The sequence below is a fragment of the Corvus brachyrhynchos genome, unplaced genomic scaffold, assembly GCF_000691975.1.
Source record: "Corvus brachyrhynchos isolate BGI_N302 unplaced genomic scaffold, ASM69197v1 scaffold142, whole genome shotgun sequence".
NCBI lineage: Eukaryota > Metazoa > Chordata > Aves > Passeriformes > Corvidae > Corvus > Corvus brachyrhynchos.
This window is the reverse complement of record NW_008237226.1, coordinates 1072150-1096360: the sequence shown is the minus strand read 5'-3', so window position 1 is coordinate 1096360 and position 24211 is coordinate 1072150. Positions and strand designations below refer to the sequence as shown.

Genomic DNA, 24211 nt, shown 5'->3' with positions numbered 1-24211 from the left:
GTGGCCGGGACGGCGGTGCTGGGTCAGGCAGGCCTCCTGCGGGGAGCCCCGCGGCACGTCTGAAGTGCGAGGGGACGAGCAGCTCTGCAAAAGCGTTTTACAGCACCAGATGATAGTTATCAGCAGAATAAGCCTCGAGCTTGGGCGGCTTCACTGTGTGAGTGCAGCTACGCTGCTATTATTAGTGCTGGTATTTAATATTTGTACAGCCATAACAAGTTAAATATTGGAACTACGTCCTCTCTAGTACTCCTCTCCCGACAGTTCCCGAGGGTGTCTCTGTGAAGGAACAAATGCCTCAATCCAAAACTGGGACCTTCAGAGCCTGCCTTCGGCTGCCTCTCCATCTGGAAGCACTAGCAGCCCTCTGCAAGATGCTTCCAGAGTTGTTCAGGCTTGTCAAGGCTCAGCAGCAAAGCTCCAGACTTGCCTGTGTGCCCTGTTGGGGTTCCTACACCATGCATGTTCTCCGTGGCCTGAGGCGTGCTGCCCTTTCCAAGACACAGATGCAGCAGGCTCCCTACTCCCCTGGCACCAGCTTGGTGAGCTGCGGAGGGGAAGGCTGAATTGAGCGAGGGAGGTCCAGCTCCCCCTGCCAGGTGTGCACGGTAGCAGTCACTGCTGGGCAGTGGCCTTGGGTTTTGGCAACTCCTCTGCAGCAGGTCTTGTGTTGTGGTTAGTTTGGTCGCAAGTTGAAGCACACAGGTCCGGTTGGTGATGTATGTATGACCTCTAAGATACCTGTAACCGTAATCCTTTTTTTCAGGTGTCTGTTGTTCAGGGTGGTGTCTTCTGTATGCTAGAGGCTTGTGGCAGTTCTTGAATGAAACAAATTTTTAGCTCGAGGTCACATTTGGGAAATTTTGTTTTACTTGTCTGGAATTCCCTTCTGTTTTACACTGGATACATTATTCAACATCCTCTGTCATAATACGTTCTGTACTGTTTAAAGGTTGTTGCCTTCTTTCTGCTGCAGGCTGTGTTTCAGTGATGGGTGAAGTGATGCTTCTAATAGGTAGTTTTGTATCATTTTGTCAGGTACTTTGGGATTGTTTTATGAAAGACTACGTAAGTGTCATTTATTATTATGAATGCCTCTCATGTTTGGAATTTACCAGACATAATATTTGCCATCCTGTCACCATCATCACATTCATTTTCATAGTTATAATCAAAGGTGGCAACAATGGCATTCAGATGCTTAATTATACTTCATGTAGGTGACCAGTGCTAACTTATTAAATTAATGCATGGTGCAGCAGGAACAAGTGTCACAGCTTCCCTCTGTGGTTAGGGAGCCATCAGCTTGCTTCTCACACATAAAAATCAGTATACAGTGAAGCATATGGCACCAGTGAGTTCTGTGTTTATTAAAGGACTATTCCTCTGAACATTCTGTGAATTTTTTTCCTTATTTCACTTGATGTAGATCTAAAATGTTTTTCCTGTCTTTCAGGACTTGAAATACTGAACAAATTCATTTTTTTGTTAGATGAAACCAAGACTTCTTAAGGCTCATGAAAACAGTGAGACTTCTGCTTGCATCAGACTGGCCACCTGTCTGGTATGGGGAGGATTAGAGATCCATGTAGACTGTGGAAACCTAAGGTTGAAGTCCCTGGTTTGATTCAGAGCAGTTTTGAACTTCTTAACATTTTCTGCATTTCTGGAGAACTGGATTGCCAGCTGTGTTGGAAGGGAAAGGGAGTATCCCATCCCTCTAGTTCCAAGAAGAAATTACATCTTCTCAAAACTGGTAGGGTGAAGCAGGTTTCCTGCTTTAATGTCATTTTTCTGGTCACAAATTAAAAAGCTTCCTCAGAATTTTCTAAGCAGTGGCCATGTGTTTGGTCTGATAGTAATATGTATGTTGGTAATAATCCAAGAAAAGCATTTTATCCTAACAATAGCTGGGATATGTTTCACAAGTACTTAACTACTCAGATAAAAAGGAAGTATGAAGAAAGGCCACCACCACCATCATCTCTTAGATGACAGCTTTAGGAAAATCACAGTTTTTTACTTGGATCTCAGAAACATGTAGAATCACTCTTCTCAAAGATATTCTGAAACCCTACTTTCATGTAGCAAAAGCCACAGGGTTTTTATTGACGTAACTTTTGTGGAGGAGGGAGGACCAAAGAATGGTATGTTACCTGCTGAGTTACTCCCTTTTTCTGCTCTTCTGGGATCTCACTTCTTTCCTCAAAATGTGAAAGGAGAATTGTTTTATCCCACAGTTGTCTTTTCCCTGTCCAGAGTTGCTACAGTGAGGATTAGTGATCAAGTGAAAGGAATTTACCTCTTTTTTTTAGATGTGATTTGTGTACCTTTTGGCAGATGGGTCATTTTCAGATGGGTCTGGAAATCTTCCACTGGTTTTAATGCTTGAACTCTGGTGTTCTGTAAGCTTTATTGGTGGACTTTGTTCTTTGTTGTTCACTTTAGACTGGGTAGCAAGGGGTTTTTTTTGAAAATAATTAATAGTTTTCAGGACAAAAATACTGAGTTTGTATCTTCTTTCAGAAATACAAAAAGGCAAAACAGTGGCAGGGTTCTCTGTCCAGTTCTGGTTAAGACTGAGGATTCAGCAATACCTGGAAAGGAAGCAGAAGGTTATGTAGGAGACCTGACAATTTTATCAGCTTGTGTGTGTTGGTCGTTCCTAGCATTCCACTGTTGTTCCCAGGTGGGGGTAAGAACTTTAAAACAACAGGAGTTGTATAAGCAAGAGGTCATTGACTCTGACCGCTGACAAAGCATGCAGACTCTGTAAAGGCGTTCTCTAAGGTAAAAGATACTCCTTGAATTACACCCATCAGCTTTGAGCTTTCACTTGTCTCACATTAACTTTTCTTGTGTGGCCTTGTTTCTTTAGAGCAGAAGTGGATTTTGAGAAGGGCATACAGCTTCCATTTCCTGACACAAAGCCACAGTCCAAAGGCTTTTCTCCAGGTATTTTTTTCCCATTAGGTCTTCAGATTGGTTGCAAATTCTGTGATACAGTTGTTTGCAGTAGTGGGACACTGAATTTAGTTCTGTACATCTAAGCTCATCACTCCCTAGTAAAGAAGGTGGTTTTCTGGAAGCCTGTGCTTATTTCAGTTGCTGCAGTGTGTAATATTTAATGAGACATTAAACCCAATCCCTGTGCTCTTTTCCACCATGCATGGCTTTACAGGTCTCAGTGGATCAGTGACTGGTGTGTTCTGTGGCAAAGCTGATGTTGGGGTTCATTCATCTGAATTTTTCTTGATAGTAATGTTCAGTCTTGATCAAGAAGTAGTAATGCACATCACTCATCCATTGCTTAGATTTGTATAGTGCATTTCTGCATGTAAAGATCATAGAGTGATTTGGTGTGGCTGTGTAAGACTGTACAAGTGAGTGGTAATGCTCCACCCAGAATGCTTACTGCAGTGTTTAAGCTCATATGAAAATATGTGTGTGACCTTAAGTAGAGAGAAAACCAGTAAAAGTCAATGAGAATAACAGCAAAGGGTAGAGTTAGATGTATGCTTGTTTCAAATTTGAAATTTAGAGGGAATAAAGGCTGGATATGCATTCCTGAAAAGGAGACTTTTTTTCCTACATCTTGTTGTCCTAGCAAGAGAGTATGTATTTGTGCCCTAGAACCCATGAGAAGCAAATGTGATTCCATTAAGTCTTAAGAACATGAATGTATGTATTAACATGCAGGACTTAGCCCATATTTGCATATAGCATAATGTGACTTCAGTTCTGATTTTTGGCCTAAAAACACTATGTGTGCATGTAAAATATAATTAATGTAATGTTTGACCCTGGAGGAGAATTTTTATCTGACCTTTTATCAGGAGTAATTTTGGAAGCTGCCCAGAATGAAAAATCCCTGAAGTTCTTCTAAAGGAGATGTTAATGAAAAAACACTTAGGGGTATGCTGGTCTCAGATCTCTCTGAGGAAGAGAAACTTCAATGTGACTTTGCTCAGAGAAGCCTAGATTTTGAGACTGTTATCTGCACAGAAATAAGGTAAAATAGAAGTCTGAGCATTCTGGTCACAACAGCTAAACTTTAACCAAATTAAAAAAAAAAAGTGCAAAGTTCTATATGCAGAGTGACTTAGACTCTGCTTCTTGGGGCAAATCACGCGTGCTTGCTTTGATCCCAAAGGTTTGTGCACCCTGCAAGACCAGTACTGCGCTTGTTCTGGTGTGGCAGTTCGACTGTGAGGAAGCAATCTGCTTTAGAGATGCCTGGCTCAAAGCCTGGCTGGAGCCAGAATGTGATCCTCAAGCCTTGCAAAGCCTGAAGGTCTGTCTGCCACAAGCTGAGCCACAGAGGGAAGCCGCTGTAAGAATTTTTTCTTACCTTTCAGGTGAACATTTAAAAGCTTTGCTTCTCGCTTACCCAGCTCCTTATCAGAGTGTGCCTTTCAGAGGTTCGGAGGGCAGGGGCTCAATATATTGGCCTTTCCCGTATGTGTACTAGTGTTTACATTTCTCTTAAAATTTAAGTGACTTTGCTTTTGGGTTGTAGAACATTCACAGTGCCACTCAAGCAATGTAGCTGCTGTGGAGTGTGTGTACCTGCATATTTTGATGGGACTTTTCTTTATCACAGTTGGATGATATAAGGCTTGGTTAAAGCTCTTGTAATTTTTTTTTCATAGCACATACTGTAACCTTATATAAAGCCTTAGTTTTAGTATTCCTTGTCACTTCTGTAGTGTAAAGGCTTTTTGTTTGTTCAAACCATATATAGAAAATTTAGTAAAAAGCAATATGTAGCATTTCTTTTAGCTTGGCTTCTTAAGGAAATACGTTTCTGAATGGTTTGTGGACCAGAAGTAGGTTACTGAAGGCCACAACATTAACCCACTATTCTGAGTATTTCCAGAATAGTGTGTTTCGTGGAAAAATGTGGCCAGGTAGAGTAGATGATGCTTTTTAAATACTTCCCCCCAAGAGTTCTCTAGGTTTTGAATCTGTTGGCCAATTTCTACCCAGTTGAGAGCTTACACATCCAAAATGATGAGGACTGTATGCATGCTGCATGAAGATACAGCCATCCAAAGGTGAGAAAGTGAAGGTGCCCCACTAAGGGAAGAGCTGCAGCATATGCAGCTTTATTCAAGGCATGAAAAATCTGCCATGTGACATTGTTCCTTAGGACACAAAGCTTTGAGTTAGCTTGAAGTTCAGAAAATCATGGTAATCTCGTAGCTCCATTTTGGGAGAGGAAAAAGACCAGTGTCACTTCTGACCGTTGTCAGTTCTGAAGACAGGGAAGAACATTTATTACTTTTAATGAAAATAATCTGTCACCTTCAGAGCAGCATATCTGCCATTTCTACAGAAGAGACAGAAGTTTGTCCAGAAACCTCAATTTTTTCAGTACTTCCACTCATTTTCAAATTCTGTTTCTTGGGCAGAATAACCCAAAAGCCATATAAGATGCATTGTTCTCTCATGTAACACAAACTGGTGATGGTGTGAGTGTGCCTGTGTAGGACTACAGTGTCACAGGCTTTGGAGAACTTTGTGGAGACTGGCGCACAGGGAATTGCTGGGCTAAGTGACAGGTGAGTCAGCATCTATCCTGGAGCAAATGCAAGTTCTGTCCTGCTGCCCTCAGCCACCCAGCTGTGACAAGCTCTGCTCCACAGTCCCTCTAGCTGTGCTTGCCTGACAACATGCATGAGCAAAAAAGCCATGCTTGCTGAAATCTGTGTCCAAGGGAGTGCTGGGTTTCAGGTGTGTTTGCGCTGTAATTACCACTCGTGAATATACTTTTGAAGAAGGTAAAGTAGATCTGGCATCCATCTGTTGGAGAAGTTAGAAAGCTTGCTTGTCTGGTGGGGAAGAGGAAGAATGGGGAGTATTGAGCAGGCAGTATTGAGTTCCTTCCACTCTGTAAACCTCTACAGGATTGGCAGAAACATGGGGAAAGAGAAAAAGAAGTTAATTTTTAAAATTCTTCCTGACATAGTCTACATATGTTCTCTTACATCTGCCTCTCCTCTTCCTTTGTCTTGCTAACTTTCTCCCTTGTCACAAAATGTTTACATGTGGGGAATGGCGAGATAACACAGCATAGACTAACTAATAGTAATTTCCTACAGGTGTCTCATATATTTCTAATTAGTGGCTTTTCCATGCTCTGTAGGGGTTGCTCAAACTAGAATTGAATGCTCAAAACATTTCCTCCATCTGTAAGTATATAGTGAGCCTGTGCTATGTCACATTTCCCAGGACTGCATGGTTGTAAAGGAAAGACCCACTTAAAATGCTCTTGATGCAGCCAGGGCAGCCCTTTTTTCTAAATGGCAGCTGTGTTTAACTTTTTCTGGATACAGTTAATACCTATTGAGCCGTTCTTTTTGCTTTTTTTGGTAAATTTTATGTCACAGCAATCTGGATTTAATGTTGCTCTAATCTCACATTGTAATGTAACAGCAATGAAATGATTCCCACAGCAGTCTACAGAGAATCTGTGGTAATGCCATTAAAATGTGCTTACCGAATCAAAACAAATGCAAAATTAGCATGTGGAAACTGTGTTTATGTGATTATAATGTTTCAGCAATATGAGATTACTGTAGGAAGCAACTAATCCAAACCTAGGGGGACTTCCCATTACAAGGCCATTAAAATGACACAATGACTGAAGCACAAGTTTCAGATGGGAAAAGTGGAAACATAAATCTTGTCATCAGTATTCAGGCAAAACATCTATTGAACTCAGTGGAGTTTTTATCAGAGTCAGGAAAGCAGCACCATGACCTTTTCAGTAGCAAGTCTCTTTTCTCTTACCAATACCTCTAGGAAGAGGTATATAAACCTTCACCAGGATTTGGTAGTTGGCTGATGGTGAGAGTTGTATTTTATGCACCATGCAATTGGTGGTTACAAAGATTTGTCCAGCGTTTATTACAAAAATGTTAAGGTATTGTTTCAAGGTTGTTGTGTAATAATACAAGTTTTAGTTATATCTTGAAGTAATTTTCTCATTTTTGTCTGAATTTGTAATTTTCAGGAAATATAATTTATTTCTCTCTTTATACAGCGCCCAGAGCTGAGAAGTCTTGGTCTGTGCAGGAGCTCCTTGGCAATACTACCACATAAATTAGTGATTTTCAAAACCAAAATAGCTGTTATTGCCAGATATGAACCTACCTGTTTATCTTCTTTTATAGGAATCAGCACCTTTCCCCCTAACCTCAGACTGGGTTGAGATTAAGGAAATGTAATTCAGATGTCTTATGTAGAACCATCTGAAATATATTTGTCTTGTCCTGGATTGTTTCTTGGCTTGCTCCTTAGTCCATGGAAGGAGGATAACATTAAAGAAAGTGACTTGTCCTGTCCTATTACAAGCATCCAAAATAAGCTGGATGAATTGCCTATAGATAACGTTCTTCCATCTCCACTATGAAAATGGTCTAGATGATTGTTCTGTAGTAGACATACATCATTTAAATGGCTAAATGGGGTGGTATGAATGCAGTTCTTGGTGTATGAAAGAAGCAACTTTTTCAGAAGAAAGTTCTGTGTAAAACGTGGCATGCAAGTCACAAGAAAAACACACAAACGTTGATTTCTGTAGTAACATATGCATACTTAAATTAAATATGAATCCTTCTTCCATTTAAAAGCTATTTGCACCTAAATTCTGTTTTAAAAATACTTAATTAAATTCTGATTCCATCAAGTGAATCTTATTAGGAATAACGTATCATAGCATAATCAGAGTAGGCTGTTTATGTGAATGACAGTAGGGAAGATATCAGGATAGTGGTTTCAAAAATAATTCCAGTCACAGATTACTGACTGTCTTTATATTTTATAATTCTTTTATTAAGAGTGGTGGGTTTCTAAAACTGTGTTAGTAAGCTGGAACAGGCATTAATATATTTTTCATGAAGATAAAATTAGGCCTACTTTAAATGCTCTTTGTGTCAGTTTCCATTTCTTGTGATGCTTCTTATATTTATAAAAATCCTTGGCCTCAGTCAAAAGGTTCTGTAAATTCTGTATGTGAGCTATAATCTGAAATCTAGAGTTTAAAAATCAACAGGTTGTGTCTGCTACAAGAGAAACCTGGCACGGTAATTTTAGATGTTTCCTGCCGTTACAAATCACAAGACAGCAGCCTCAGATCTCACATGAGCAGCCATTGGGTCTTCGCAATGGGCAGGCCAGATTAATTGAGGGTAATCAACTTTTCTTCAAAGTGATAATCTGAAAGCAAGCAAAAATTCACAGTTGATTAGAGTGGCCTTTTTGAGTAACTGCAGTATTAAATAACTAAGCGGCTGAAGTGTAAGATTGTTAAGGAAACAGACTGTAATTGATTTGTGTCAAGCTTTATCAAAAGAAATTAAATACTTGTATATTTAATTGTACATAGGTTTGGTTTGCTAACTTAATAAATGGATTGGAAAATTGTCAGTAAACATGGGGAAAGAGAAGTGTGAATCCAATGCAGAGGGTAGTTATCACTCTTTGCTGTCAGGGTTTTACTGAATGCCAGAGCATAGATACTTAACATTTTAAAAAAAAAAAAAAGGTAAAAAAATAAAGCAAAGGTAATGCTTAGAATTATGTCAGTTGCTTTGCTGTGCATATAAGAATGACTCAGATCACTGAACTTTCTCCGAAATAGTGGGTTGCTCTATATAGAGCACCAGCCTTCTTCAAGGATGGAATTAACGACTGCTTAATTGAATTGCAGCTAGGAGCAGTTTCTGACTAAGACAGGTATTTTGCTTTGAATTATTTGCTCAAGAATAATATTTTCTGAAATCATGCACTTCTTAATTTGTTTGGAAGAAAAATAAATTGTTCTATTAATCAGCCAGCTGATTAATAGCCAGCTGATTCAGTCTGTTCTATGAGAGTAATTATTCTTCTACCTTCTCAGACAAGTTAACGTGCTAGTTCAGGAAAGAAATTCCTAAAAGAACAGTTCTTCCTAAGTCTACTTGTATACAAGGCAAGTAAACATAGTCAGTCAGTCATTTCTCTTTTTTACGGATGGCCAACTCTTCTTATTACAGTGAGCCCCAGCACTATGGACTTCACCAGGGAGGCAATAGCTGCCTTTTCTGGGGGCTGGGTCACTTTTGTGCATTGATGCTCTGACAGTGACTGCTTCTCATGAGATCAAAGTATCCCCAAAGAGATCTTGATGTTCCTGTGCCCTTTGATATGTAGAGTTCAGTGCCCTTCAGATTTCAGTTTTTCTGTCATCCTGGTAGATTAACCTTAGCAGTTAAAAGGAAGATGTCCTCTGAGGGCTTTACCAGTAACAAACCCATGTTTATGACATTATTCACTAAAAGGGAGGCAAAAATGGGAAAGACCTTTTTCTCTTTAATCAATAATGCATGCTCTAGTTAGTCCTTTCCTCTGGACATGATTAAACATGTATTTTGTTTCATAACTGATGATTTTGGTTGTGTAGGGATTTTAACTATATATCCTCAAGCCTTTGTGACTAGCATCAGGGAGATCTAACATGAACTGGTTAGTCAGGACTACCCCCACTACCAAAGGGAAAAAAATTAAAATCCCAATGGGGAGAGCTGCAGTTAATTCTAACCTGCAGTGAGTCAGGCCAAACTGGCACAGGGTCTTCAACATGAACCAGTTGCAGACTGTAACCTCAGTGTTTGTCTTTGTCACTGCTCATTTGAAGTTTTGAGAAGTAACATTGTTTCATTTGTGTTAAAGATGAATTAAAAAGTGTCTGAGATGCTGAGCTGTATATAAATTGTTAGATTAAGGTCTGTTCTTCGCTGGTAAAATACTTGGCCAGTGAAGCACTTTGGCTTCTCCACTGCTGTTTGTGGGCTGTGCTGTATCTTTGGCAACTGTTGTCAGCCTTAGAGGAGTGGTCCTGGGCTGTTCCAGACCTCCAGAGCGCAGCTGTCAGGAGAACCTGAGTCCTGCTGTAGCCAGAGGAGCAGATTATCACCCCTACTCCTGCCTTCCACTTAGAGGGGGGCAGACAAGGTGCCCAAACACAGACAGCTTCCTCGGCATGCGAGGGGGACACTGAGTCTTGGAGGCCACAGATAAACTGAACATACCAGTAAGGAATATTCAGGCTTGGTGCCAAGTGTGTTCATCTGGTGGCTGAAGCTGACAAAATTTGACAGCTGCTGAAGAGCAAAGAATCCTAAATGAACATACAGTGGTTGTTATTAAATAGGAAACATTTATCTTAATGTGATACTGACTGCAGCACAATAAATGATTGCAATTTCCAGGTACTGAAATATGATGTGTTTATGTTACTGGAGTACTGATACAAGTACAGTTGGTTAAAATAAATGCCTTGTTTTTCATATTGACCACCCTGCTGCAAACAGCTTTTGGGAACATCCCAGTGAACACACACAGTGTGTAGGTACATGTGCAAGAGATTTCAGAAACTGCCTGAGAAAGCACTGCTCTTTCTGAAATGTTTTTGTTTCCTTTCTTCTTCTTTCCCAGACTCCTTTAGGATCTGATTTTTTTCCCCCTTTGTTAAAGAAAAATGCCTTCCTTGAGTGGAAAAGTGCAGACTGTCTTGGGCCCTGTGGAGCCAGACTGTCTTGGCTACACATTAACTCACGAACACTTGACAATGAACTACAGCAGCTGCTTTTGTCCACCTTCTCCAGGCCAAGAGCCTTTGTCTAATGGGCCCATTGAGATGAAGAACTTGTTTTGGATTAAGCAAAATCCCTACAGCCATAAAGAAAACCTTCTTTTGTATCAGGAAACAGATGCTGTGAGGGAGGAGCTGCTGCATTTTAAAGCAGCAGGTGGTGGGACGATTGTGGAAAACACAACTACAGGAATTGGCCGGGATGTGAATACTTTGAAGAAACTTGCTGAAGAAACTGGAGTTCATATTATTGCTGGTGCTGGGTTTTACGTGGATTCCACTCATTCTTCTCAAACACAGGCCATGACAGTGGAGCAGGTAAGTCTTAACCATTGCTTCAGTGTCTCTGTCCTGTGAATTATCTCTGGGTAAGCCAAAGTTGGAGAGAGGTTCCAGTAAAATAGATGAAATAAAGAGGTTCTTGGTGTAGAAAACAGGATCAGCATTACTGCTCGTGTGTAATAGCTGGAGCAGCACTGCTTGCATGCGCTTGGGTTATCTGTCAGAATTTCCAGTTCTTAAGCTCCGTTTTCTCTGAGGGGTTTGTTATAATGCAACAGTAAGAGGAAAATACAGTATTTCATATGTGGACATGTGGTACACCACCAATTATCTTGAGTTTTTTAGTATTTTTTAAGGAAGGATTTTATCCTGGCTACCTCTTTTGTCACTTTTTCTGGCTAATTGCTTCCCAGTGAGTTTACCCAGCATTCTTGTAAAAATCATAAATAATTGCAATATTTATAGGACAGTTGTAAATTACTGCTCTGCTCAGGCTGTGTGTTATAGCTCTCTATCATTTGTCCAGGCTTTTCAGGGCATAGTCTACATCAGGCTGTTTGTACGGTGACTAAGATAATGTGTTAATAATAACTGAGGTCTCCAGATACTCCTATAATAATAAATATTCATCTTTTATTAAGAAAATGTGGTGATAAGGAGAAGAGGGAATGGAACTCTCCAAGGTAGGAGGCTGTGAATGTGTATGAATAGAGCTGAGAAATTTTTTTTTTAGTCTGTCGCCGTTTACAAATGAGTCAAACTAATTTTAAAAATCAGTGGTCAAAACTTGAGCAGTGCTGCCAACAAAACTGGACCCAAGCAGGCCCAAACTACACTACAGTACTGCTTTTCCTAAGTGTTCTTCCATTGCTTGAAATACAGATACAAATAGAATAGATACAAATAGATTTCCAAGGCAAAAGTTTCCCTTCTGTGTTTGGTGGGCTGATGGGAGACCCACAGATTTCCTGTACTCAGCACTTAGAAGGTAGGCTATCATCAGTGCCGTTTTGTGCTCTCAATTCTGAATGTATGCTTAAGATATATGGCCTATTCCAGGAAAGAAAAACGAAAGCTTTCATGGCAAACTAGTTTTATTAAGAGATTCTGATATTTTTGTTAATGGATGTTCTAAAGCAGGCTAATTTTGATCCTGTGAATTTGTCAAATGAGCTTTGTTTTTGTAGTTCTGAAGTCAGCAGAGCTCCTGTTGTTTTACATTGGCATTGCCATAGGCAGGTTTTGCCTTAAACTTATCTCTTCAGGATGCTCGCCAGAGTTTCTCCCTTTCCTATCTGAATGACAAAGTTTCCTTATTCTCTGCTCCCTTGTTTTGCAAAAAATTACATTGAGTTGTGTCTGGAGCCAATTCAGGAGTGCAAGGCAAAGGTTTTGGAATAAACTAACCTTTTTTTTTTTTAAAAAAAATTTAACTCTGCCTAAAACAGAGTTTAAAATTCGTGTAGACCCGCTTTTCTTGCAAACCGGACAAATGTCTCGCCAGAGTTTCTCCCTTTCCTATCTGAATGACAAAGTTTCCTTATTCTCTGCTCCCTTGTTTTGCAAAAAATTACATTGAGTTGTGTCTGGAGCCAATTCAGGAGTGCAAGGCAAAGGTTTTGGAATAAACTAACCTTTTTTTTTTTTAAAGAAAATTTAATCTCTGCCTAAATCAGAGTTCAAATTACGTGTAGACCAGCTTTCTTGGCAAACCTGGACAAATGTGTGAGTGGATACTGTTAAACTGATTTGCTTCTGTGTTTATTTTGGTCTTGGTGAATGGCTGGCATAACATTAGTTGACAGAAACCAGATTTTAACTGCAGTGTTTTCACACACGCAGCTGTTAATTAAATAAATTCTGAAAGACCTTGGGAGTATAACTAGCCCAGTGTCCATAGGCCAAATCTGATGTTATTTAACACAAATAGTATTAATAACCAAAAATCTCATTTTACTGTTCTCTAGCTGGCAGGGATTATTGTTGATGAGGTACTCAAAGGAGCAGATGGGACTAATATCAAGTGTGGTGTGGTGGGAGAAATAGGTTGCTCCTGGCCTTTGACTCCGAGTGAACACAGAGTGCTTCAGGCAACAGCACAGGCTCAGTCCCAGCTTGGGTGCCCTGTTATCATCCATCCTGGCAGGAACAGCGACTCACCTTTCCAGATTATCCGCATTCTGCAGGAAGCTGGGGCTGATGCTTCAAAGACAGTCATGTCTCACCTCGACAGGTAAGGAGACTATTCTGCTGTGCTTCCACACAACTCACTGGGATTTTGCAAAACTATGCTGGAAAAAGTTGGCATAGATTATTATCCTCAAGTTTACTGACTTAAAGATAAGTGCTTATGTAGAGCCTGATCATCCTTCAGCAATTCAGTCAGGATCAGCTTTTAGATTCACATTGATAAAGATTTTGGTATTTTAAATGCTGGCTTTGAAAGCTTAGGTGAGGGGTTAGGAACAACTGTAGACACATTTAAAAAATGGGAATTCCATGAATTTGGATCCCTGCACAAATCCCTGTATTTACAAAGCACTGGACATTGAGCAGCTCTCACTAAATTGGTTGGGAAGTTGCTGGGCTTCCAGAGCTTTTGAACACTGAGTCACTCTTAATGGCCTTACCAAAATCTCACAGAAGCTAATGGAGATTTCCTTGATTTGGCTGGAGTCTGGATCAAAGCAAAAGGCAGATTTTTAATGTTCTACTACCAGACAGAGGAAATATTGCTTAAAAAGAAAATAGTTGGGTTTTGGATAGTTCATACATAGACCAGATAGTTAACTTTTAGTTTCCTCAAGAACAAAAGCCAGGAGCTCCACATGAGGCATGGAGAGAAATTGGGATGCTTTTCTGTCCCCAGCTTAGAAATACAGCCTCTATTACCAAATTAGTTTTGTATGACCTTGTGTTGCTCATGGTGAGCTGGAATATGTCCAGGCATTGATTAGTTTGGCCAGTTGCTGAATAATGGAGACTATTTGTGGTCATATGATTCTCAGAAATTGGATTGTTTGCCCTCAGTGTGAATGCAGTGCAGGCAACAGCACTGTGCTCCAAATTTCTCATGGCTACAGGCTCTAAGAGCTTGCAAATCGAGCTACAGGTGTTTGATATTCACACAGAGCTCCTTGTTTTACTTGAGGATTTTAGGAGCATAAAATTCATGCCATGAAATTATATTTGAGTATTTATAAATTAATTCCTTTTCATATTTACCTGTATTCCACTGTATCTATAGCTGTATTTTTCACCCCTTTTTGAAGAAAAAGTGGTTACTTAAATCTTTTTATGAAAGAGGACTGAGCAAGCTGCAGGTATCAGTACTTATGTAGCCATTTTGGTACAACATAAACATGCAATTATGGTTTTTCGCCTCTTGTACATTGTTGTAAATTGTTGAATTAAGTAATTAATTGATAGAAACTAAGCAATATAAGTAGGAAAACAGATGCGGTTTCAGTAACAGCCGCTGATGCACAATATGACATTTCCTTATATCTCTTTCTATCATTACTTTCACACATTCAGGTTGGCACTTGCTATAACATAAACTACTGTGAAGTTTGGCTTTGCAATGTGCATTTAACATTTTAAGTCTCCTCCAGTAAGAAAAATCCACGTGGGAGCATCCCAGTCCCTTAAATGTGAGATAAATTTGTATATAGCTCCATATTTCATGTCTGTATTTGACATAGAATGGTAGTTTTACAGTGGATTTACAATGAAATGATAAAACTAAAATGCTGGCTACCATGTCTTGCAATTTAGCACCTTAGAACAAAAGGTAGCACGTATCCATAGTGGAACTATGGTGTACTAAAAGGCAGGGAGCAAAAGCTCTTGAGCCTTGGCTTTAGCCATTTGTTCAGCGTTAAGTTTGTAAAGGACATCAACATCTTGGTTCACTTGATTAACTTTTGTCAGAAGACTCAGAGCAACTGTTATGAATTTGGGGTGTCTGTCCCTGTGGTATTTATGGCTGAGGTCCACATTACAGGATGCTTCACCATTCACCCCCCTCCTTTTCCATGAGCTCATGGCTGTTCAGGGACAGTGTTGCACAAACACTCAATTCCAGCTCAGAGATCAGCAATTTGTACTGGGAACTGCTGCTGTTGCTACATCTTTGTGGATCACAGTGGACCCCATGGCTGACAAAACTAAGTTCTCCGGCTCTTCGTTGGGATAGAACACCCAAAAGCATGACGCTAACAGTAGTTTTAAAAAGAAATTGTTCTGTCTGTGATTTTGAACTAGATTGTTGGGTGTTTTTGCCACCTGCACAGCATTGAATACTCTTGGTGATTGTCTCCCTGTGAACTGAGCCGGGCTGGATCTAAAATAATCTGTTCTTTTGCTCTGCACTTTGAAAACTCACTTGGTGATATGTTCTGTCTCTGTAAACTGTAACATTTATTTTAAAATAACATTTTTTATTAATTACAGTTGGCAAGTCTTAGACTCCTGCTGATGGCAGGCTTGTTTGAACATGGGTTTTCTCTCTCTATACCCATCTGTTCCTCCTACTTGATCTGTTGTTAAGTCATAATATTGAAATTGTGACATCAGTCATTTCCATAGCAACAGACTGTGATGTAATTGTATAAGGTAAAACTGCTTTGTGACATCAACATCTGCAATAATAAACCCCAGCAAACTACTGCCCTTTTGGTTAACTGTGCTGCTCTTGTGGAAACTTGGTTTCTTCTTAAAAAAAAAAAAATTGTAGCAGCTGTAAAGATAAAATCAGATCATTTGAGTGTTTTTGTTTTCCTTTGGACAGCTTATACACTTGGTAAAAATGGTTCAAAGAAAACCCAAAATATTCCAGAAAGCTGTTATTTCTGTTGCCATTATTTTCCAAATGAGTGAGAGGTGTTAGAAGCTTTGTTCCTTCACTTCTCAAATCTGCTGCAAAGCCCATGTCCCAGATACTCACAGTGCCACTACATATTTTGGTGAGGACATTTTCTTAAGGTGTTCTGGCCAGATCCCAGTGCAAACAATGATATATTGCTGTTCTAATGGCAATCCAGAAACATCACTGTACAAAATAGAAACTAAAGACGAAATTGTATATTACCGGTGTGTGATGGATGAAACAAGCCCTGGATGAAGCTGTCTCCTGTAACTCTTTTGGGAAAGTAAATCTGTCTTGTGTAAGTAATCCATTGTCTTTTTTTTTTTTTTTTTTTTTTTTTTTTTATGTCACTATGAATTAACCTCCTCCTTAAATGTCCTTCCTTGTTAGGTTGTCTGTTGAGAGGGTTAATGATATCAAAAGTAAGTAACTTTCCTGTTTCTGTTTAAAGGTTATCATAGAGGCTTTCATTATTTCCTGGGGAAAAAAGAGTTGGTTTTGTTCTGGTTTTTTAATGCATGAAATCCCAAATGAATGTAAGAAAGACAATGCTGTGTATCATCTTAAGTTGCATGTGTCAAACAGGAGTCCTGTTTTTCAAATGGGTGAATTAAATCTTAGATTATTGGGTTTTTTCCTTGCAAATAGGAGGTCACAAGACACCTGTTCTCGTACCATAAGAAGTTTTATTCCTGTTACAGTGCTGACTCTGTGTTATTTATGTTCTGCAGGACCATATTTGATACAAAGGAACTTCTCGAATTTGCTAAACTTGGATGCTACTTAGAGTATGACCTATTTGGTACAGAATTCCTTCATTACCAGTTCCATCCGGATATTGACATGCCGAGCGACAATGAAAGAATTGCAAGGTATCTGCTCCCATGCAGTTTTAGCTATAGCGTGACCACTGACAAAGAAATACTATTGGTACTTGTTTTAAGGCAGTCACAGAGCGATTCTGCTTGCTGTTCAAAATTGTCTTCTATCATACTAAAATAATGCCATTTTCCCCTGCTGCTGTCACACCTTTAGAGCAGCATGTATCATTTCTTCTGAGAGAAAGATGCAGAATCCCAGTGTTGTAGGAAGTTACTTGAGAAGAAGATCAAGAGCTTTTTAAACTTCATTCTCTGTCCTAATTCCATGTTAATCTGGTTGAATTTTATCATTTACTGAATTTATACAGTCTGTAAAAAGGAAAAGGCTGGAAATACTGTGTATGTGATAGGATTAAGTACTTCTGTTTGAAACACAGTACTGGAAACCTCGTGCTGCTACTAAACATCATCTGAGCCTGTTACATCTCCTCACTAGTGTACTATCCCAGCAAAACTCACTGGTGTTTTGGATGGATTTGATTCTGTGCTTTCGTCTTGAAAAACTGCCTATTTTCTTCCAAGCACTTTATCACCTTTCCTCCCCCTGTCCTTTTGTCCTTTCTCTCTTTTGAAGGATGGGATTCCTGTCTCCTCAGATCTCCCATGCTCCTCACACTCACTCACAATGTGAAAATATTGGCCCCACTGGCAGGATACCTCTTCCCTGCTTCTCATCAGCACCTGCAGTCTCAGCTCAGCTGCACTGCAAATCTGTTGTGCTAACACAAAGTTTTGCCAAGGAGATACATTCTGTGTAAAAACTGTCTGAGAGAAGGTAGGATCAGCTGGGAATGGACACCTCACTCCTTCCACTCCATCTGGAGGTGTGATGCTGCCGTGCTGTTTGTCCACAGTGTTTGTGAGCAGTGAAGTGGCAGGTGTCTGAGAGGGGGGTGCCATCCTGCCTGTATCTTTTTTTCTTCCAGAGTCACAAACAGTTCTTTCATTCTCCTTGATGAGAAGGATTTTATGATTGCTGATCACTAATGAAGTAACTTCTAGCTTTCCCTTACATTTCAGACATAGCTTCCCTCCCCCTCATTGTCAGATTAATCTTGAAACTGATCTATTTTCAAACTGTTCTCTCCTACGAAGGTGCTGTGGTTATTCCACTCACTGCCAAGCATTTGCTGCTGCTCTTCGCACTAGAGATTGTTTCTCTTAACAGTGCTCTCAGTCTTGCAGTCAGTATTTTAAACTGATGCAAGAAATCCACAGTTTTCGCATTTAGAATGAGTAAAGTTGCTTTCTCTGCTGTGCCTCCTGCCCTCTCCTGTGCCATGGAAGGTCAGCATCTACAGAAGCACTGGGGAGTATATAGAGAGGACTGGACTAGGCCTTAGTTAACGAGTGCATGTTCAACCGTGGCAGAGTGTTCATTCTATCCATGATACTTGCTCAACCACCATTGTCTCTCCTGAAATACTCTAGTGTCTGAGTATTTCTTGCAGCAGGCTGTTCATAAGAAGAAAAGGTGAAAAGTTTGTCTTCTCATTGCACAGTGTGAGTATGTGCATTTGAGTTATAAGTGCCATTAAATGGATATTGATGCACCCACAGTGGACGTAGGATGGTTGGGGCAATCTCCTTAGGGTTTTGTTTCATGAAACAGTACCACAGAGGTAGAAATCAAATTGACCTCTAAATGAAAATACTGAATGGAAAATATTTGTTCACATCTTTTCTGTTCAAAACATAAACTTCTGTAGTCATAACATACCTACTTGACACAGTTTAGCTGTCTGTGTGTACTTCAGCAGTTTGGCTGCAGTCTACTGCCAATGCAAGCAAAACAGTGACTTTTGTTCTGGGGCAGTTTGGAATCAGAAGCAGGTACTAACTAAATTTACAGGAATGAGCAAAAAGGAGCAATGGATACAGAATGGAAGGGATTGTATGCCTCCCCAACCCATGACATTACGTCAATATTAAAGGAGGTGTTTCTAAGAATATGTTTGGTTGGCAAGGAACTTAGTTCCTCCAGTGCCATTGCTCGTACTCTCTGATTGGCTTGTGGTCTCTCTGTATTTCAGAAATACTTTCGAAGATTATCTGGAGGAGATCCTTGTGATGTTGTAACACTATGGTTTATGTAGTGTTGTGCACTGTATGGCACAGTGTATGGTGGGCTTTGAGAGACTGCAACATTTTACTAAATTCTGTCCTATTTGCCTTCATTCTGCTGCCTGTGTTGATTAGATCCTGCTACATGTATCCCCTTGTAACTAGTTAATAAAAACTGTCAGTAAGGGCTTTCAGATACAGTGCGGTTACTTGCAAGGCTAGTTTTTGTTTTCTTGCTGATCAAAGCATTGTCAGGAAGGTAAGAATTGGAATTTCATAGTGCTGGCAAGTGATGGAATTGGAGGCCTTCATGAGGAATGAGCACTTTCCAGGGCTGGTCTGTCAAACCCTGCCACTTCAATGCTGCAATCCCCTGCTAAACTAAACTGAAGCTTACTGGGAAGCTTAACAGTCATGCAAGACAGGAGTGTAGACATCCACATATTATAAATGCTAAAAAATTAGCTGATCAAAGGATTAAGGCTACCTGAGTGAAACATGGAACCGAAGGACTTGTAGCAGTCCTGCTACAAGGGTGTGACCAGAAGGATTACTTCTTTTTCCAATCTGACTTGTCATTTTGCCAAGGCTTTTTAGCTGCGCTGCCATATTAGTTCTTATTTCCTGGCGTGTACTAGTGCTGTGCCACGCCAGTCTTACTTACCTTCTTTAATGAACATCTTTGAAATGTGTTTGGATGATAACCATCTATATAGAGTATGATACTGGCAACTGCAAGTTTTTATTAATCTGCTTTGCAAATGTGATTTAACTGAAGATATGGAAGTATATATGTAATTGAGCCAGGCTCCTTAAAGACCTGTCATACACAGAGTCTGGTCATTAGCAAATGTAGTGGGACCAGCTTTGTGACAGTAGTAAGAAGTAACCTGCTGAGAAGGAATTTATGTAGGAAATTATTATTTACTCATGTATATAAAACCTGTGTTCCGTGTGTGGTGATGCTGAAGTTCTTGAATTCCTCTGTGGACTTAATGGGTCTGGAAATGCAAAGTCATGTGCCAAAAGGAAAGAATTTTTCTTCTCTGTTTTGATATGTGTGGTGGTGTGTTTTCAGAGGTGGAGGATTTTTCATGCGATAAAAAATGCATTTTAATTTCAGGTAAATGTAAGGAGTATGTCCTCTGAGCACCTAAGTATTTTCTGTTATAATACAGTCCAGCAGTACAGTAACATAAGAAATGTAAATCCTAGTGTGTTCTGTGCTGTTGCAGTGAGAACTTTCACTGACAGGGATGCTTTTAACTTTTGCAGGATTCGTATGCTGATTGATGAAGGCTATGAAGACAGAATTCTGATGGCTCATGATATGCACACCAAGAACAGGTTGATGAAATATGGAGGTCATGGATATTCACATATCTTTAAAAATATAGTTCCTAAAATGCTAATTAGAGGCATATCCCAAGATAAAATTGATAAAATACTCCTAGCAAATCCAAAGCGGTGGTTGACTTTTAAGTAGGAATAATGAATAAGTATGCCTGTTTTATAGGGAAGCTTGATAAAATTCAGATTTCAGGAGAGCAGGCATTTTGAATTTTTTTTTTCAGAGAAACTGAAAATTATTAAGTAGATACAAACAAACTGATTATAACTTTTCTTTTTAATTAGAACATCAAAATTGTGTACTGTCTCTACACTTTGTCCCTTCTGAAAGTTTGTTCGTGAATGATTTACTGATTCTGAGCCTACCTACAAGATCTTTTCAACTGAAATTTTAAAATAATTGTTTCAAAAGCATAGTCTAATACTGTTACTGAATGTTACCCCCAAACTACTTTTGAAGATGCATAACCTGGACTTGGAAGGAAATTATAGTTTTCAGTTAAATTTCCTGTCTCGAGGGGCTGATTTTAATCCTTGTAATACTGACAATCTTCTCATTGTCCTTATATTCTTTAAGTGATACTTGATGAAATGTCTGGAACTTTTAAATAGCTTCCATAGACAAGAGAAGGCAAGAGGAATCTCAAATAAATCTAAAAAGATAATGTTTCTTTCTAGTTTAACAATTTACTTAATTGTAACTGAAAATGTAAAAAATACATGGAAAAATATATTTTTGAATAAAGTATTTTGATCACCTCTTAAACTATGTGCGATATTATTACAGATGTCTTTTTCTAATTGCATTAAGTTTTTAACATGAACTTGGAGTCTCACAGCAATCATGTAAAACCTGAAACATACTAGCTTCTTTTTGTAAGGATGCAACACCAGCACTCAAAATATATTACATAATACAGTTTTAATGAGTTGTAACAGTTTGATAACAAAGGTTGTGATATAAGTCTTTACAAATCAGTATATCAAGATATGATGAAAAAGGAAGAAATGTTTGCCTTATATGTGGTTTTCACATAATGTTCTTCACTCTTGTCTAACTTTAACCAGGGCAGGTGATTTATCCAAAAAATGGTCTTATCCAATAGCAGTGGTAGCCTGATTTCAAAAGCTTCTTCAAAATGTGACCCTGTATGTCTTGTAGTATTGAGCTTTACCAATAAACACCTTAGTAAATGCAATTGCTGGTTGTAAATGACCTCTAGCTCAGTGCAGGGCTGTTGGACACTATGTAATGAATCTCTAGCTACACTGCTGTGGGAGCGCACTGGCCAGCAACAGCGGAGCGAACAGACAAGTCAGTTACACATCTGTTAGTAAAATAATGCCTCCTAGAAATTAAACAGGAGTAACCACTACAGTGTACAGATACAGGCTGGCACTTTGTCATAAGGTAAAAGCATTAACCGTTCTGCTGAGATAATACACAAGCAGCTGGCAGCACCATGTCCCCTTGTAAACCCTGGATGAGTTTGCCTGGCGATCCTCTCAGTCAGCCTGGACTCACTCGGCATTTGTTTTGAACTGGATGGCTCAAAGCAGAAGGAGTAACACGTTCTGTTTAAGAAAAGGTTCCCTCATTCAAGCGAGATTTTTAGGGAGATGTGTAAAATCTTTATCAGACTTCTGCCGAGTAGCCAGCACTGGAGAGCGTTTTTGTCAGTGGCAGACACTTTGGCAATTTTAGTACAGATAAATCTAAGTTTTTACCCTTATTACATTAGACAAGGTTGCTTGTGACAGAGTATATGAAATAGCAGTGCTAGGGGTAGCCTCTATTACTCTTTAATGATTTATAGAAATGTTACCTTGATTTTGCCAAAATGTTAGATAACATAACAAACTGTGCTAAAGAAATTTAATAATCTTGCTAAAATTTAGGTTGAGTGAAATCTGCAAGTTTTAACCTGAGAGAAATAGCCTCCCAAAACCAAAACAAATAATAAATCCATTTTCTGAATAAAAATATTCTGTGGACATTACTGCTATGACTGATTTTAAAGCATTTTTATAACTATGTATCCGTGTTTCATTTAGTTCTCCAAGCTATTAATCCTCTATATGGATTAAGCTTCTTTGAGACTTTATATATCTATATATGAATGAGAAAAATAGGTTTTAATACAGGCTCTTTTTTTTGCATGTAAATATCTGCTTCTTTCTTTGCATATGTGTTATCATTTTTTGGTAATGTGCTTCTCTGTGTCCATCTCATAGGCATGCCTTACCACAAGCTGGTAACTAGCTTCCATGGAAAAGGTCTGTGTGACAGCATTTTCTCATGTGTCAGATCTCCCCCTCTTCCTTTGTTGGAAAAATCCCACTAAATTCAGTGAGACAAGACACCTAAGACAGTTAAGGTTTTGACCCATTATATTCCTATGAAATTCTAGTGGAACATCTGCAGTATATTAATCCATAACTACTTTATTAAAAATAGTACCCAGGTACAGACTAAGTGTGAAAAGACTAATGAAGACTAATTGCTGCAAAGAAAACACTCTGCCTTAGTCTGATGGTGTGGTTGCCAGGCTTCCTAAATATTTACACAACTAACCATCAAGAATGGGCCTGTAATAATTGTCTAAATATATATTTACATGTATACAAATTAAAAGCCAAATCCCTTTTCCACTAATAGCAGTGGGAGTTTTGCCATTTGCTTTGGTGGAATCAAGGATATGATCCAGTAGAATAGTTTGTCAACTGTTGGATTTTTCAGGGGAAAATAGTGTTTCTGCTATCCTTCTTTTTCTTTTACAGGACAGCTAAGGGAAAGACAAAATTTAAATAACTTCACTGGATTGATTTTATGTTAAAGTCTAATGTAAACCTACAAAGCAGGAGCATCGAGTTAAGGCTTGAAGCTTGAAGCTGATTAGTGTCTAGTTTTAAGTGGAAGGGTAAGAAAAGTACAAGGCAAACAATTTCTTTGCAGAGAGAAAGTATATTTTGATTACCTCTTCCTTTTATTGTAAAATCATTCCTCACCACACTATGAGTGGACTCCAAGCATCATTGTTAGCAGGTAAGTCACAAGAACCAAAGCTGAAGTATGGATAAAGCAGCAAGACCATAACACATCAAAGTATCATATACACTGAAGAAATAACTCAGCGTCCTTAGGTGGGCCTTTTTTCCCTGTAAAAATTTGATCTATGTAGAACTTCATTCACATGGACACTAACAATGAGGAAGTGTTTGCTTTGGCGGAAGTGGATCGCACATCTGTTTAACTTGGTTTGTGGCTTTTTAACATAAGGTTTCTCTGTGTTGTACAGATGTGAATCAGGTAGCATTCGACTTTTTTCCCCTGCTGTTGAGGTGTTCAGTGGTCACTCTCTGCTGGGGTGCTTGTTTCATTGACTTTTGCCACGCAAATCCATCACTTAGAAGAGCAGGCTTCATTTCTTGACTGGTTTGGTGGGTCTTTTTACTCATTATCAGTCAGCATAAATAATAAATCCAGAAAATGTGCTGTATTTGTTGTTGTTTCCTCCATGTGCTTTTCCTCCATCTAATTTAATGTAAACTTCATCTCCTGGCTCCAAGTGAAGAACCACACTGTTACTGGCATAGTCGTAGTTCTGATCAGCATCCTGAGCAATCGCACTAGCTCGAACCTACATAAAATACAGAATGACTGGTTAAGAAAACTCAGGGAATTTTTCCTGCCTGTTGAAATTAAAGCATATCCTCAACATTTTATTCAACATGCATGAGTTGCCACTTTAAACACCTGGCAACATATATTGTAGTTTATTTCTGTGATTATTGCTTATTTTCTCCTACAGTACTTCTGAAACTAAAGCAGTAATATGCTCCCTTCTCAGTCATCTGATGAATTCACAACTGCCTGGTCTTCCGTAGATGTCTGGAGCCTTTTTAAATATATGTGTAAGAAAAGCTGGAGTTGGGAGAACTGGATCTGGTCGTGCACCAATTTTACATTGTAACTTGTATCAGTGGGACAAATGATTGACAATGGTGAGGATGCACAGGGAGGCCCACAGGGAGCTCCCAAGATGGACTTTTTCCAGGGGCAGTTTATTGTCATACCAAGTAATAGAATCATGCTGCAAAAAAGAATACAAGAAGTACACCCAC

General features: G+C 39.2%; 1 protein-coding gene across 9 annotated transcripts; it reads left to right on the top strand.

Moving 5' to 3' along the window:
• Nucleotides 1-6: 6 nt before the first annotated feature.
• On the top strand, nucleotides 7-20852 carry PTER (phosphotriesterase related). 9 transcript variants are annotated; one of them, XM_017729225.1, is made up of 7 exons: nucleotides 7-157; nucleotides 2879-2955; nucleotides 4154-4333; nucleotides 10483-10957; nucleotides 12889-13154; nucleotides 16523-16663; nucleotides 20012-20852. In XM_017729225.1, exons 4-7 carry the CDS (start codon nucleotides 10526-10528, stop codon nucleotides 20220-20222), a joined length of 1050 nt encoding a protein of 349 aa, XP_017584714.1. In that variant the 5' UTR covers nucleotides 7-157; nucleotides 2879-2955; nucleotides 4154-4333; nucleotides 10483-10525; the 3' UTR covers nucleotides 20223-20852. The 9 variants fall into 9 exon arrangements, with proteins under 9 accessions (XP_017584714.1, XP_017584716.1, XP_017584713.1 ...); XM_017729224.1 differs by lacking the exon at nucleotides 7-157 and adding an exon at nucleotides 171-1756; XM_017729222.1 differs by lacking the exon at nucleotides 7-157 and adding an exon at nucleotides 171-2790.
• Nucleotides 20853-24211: the final 3359 nt, after the last annotated feature.

Bases quoted from the DNA above. Each gene is read 5' to 3' on its own strand.
- PTER (XM_017729227.1), top strand. From the start codon at position 10,526: ATGCCTTCCTTGAGTGGAAAAGTGCAGACTGTCTTGGGCCCTGTGGAG. The intron at 13,155-16,522 runs GTAAGGAGACTA...TATGTTCTGCAG, and splicing joins GTCATGTCTCACCTCGACAG to GACCATATTTGATACAAAGG. The intron at 16,664-20,011 runs GTATCTGCTCCC...TAACTTTTGCAG, and splicing joins GACAATGAAAGAATTGCAAG to GATTCGTATGCTGATTGATG.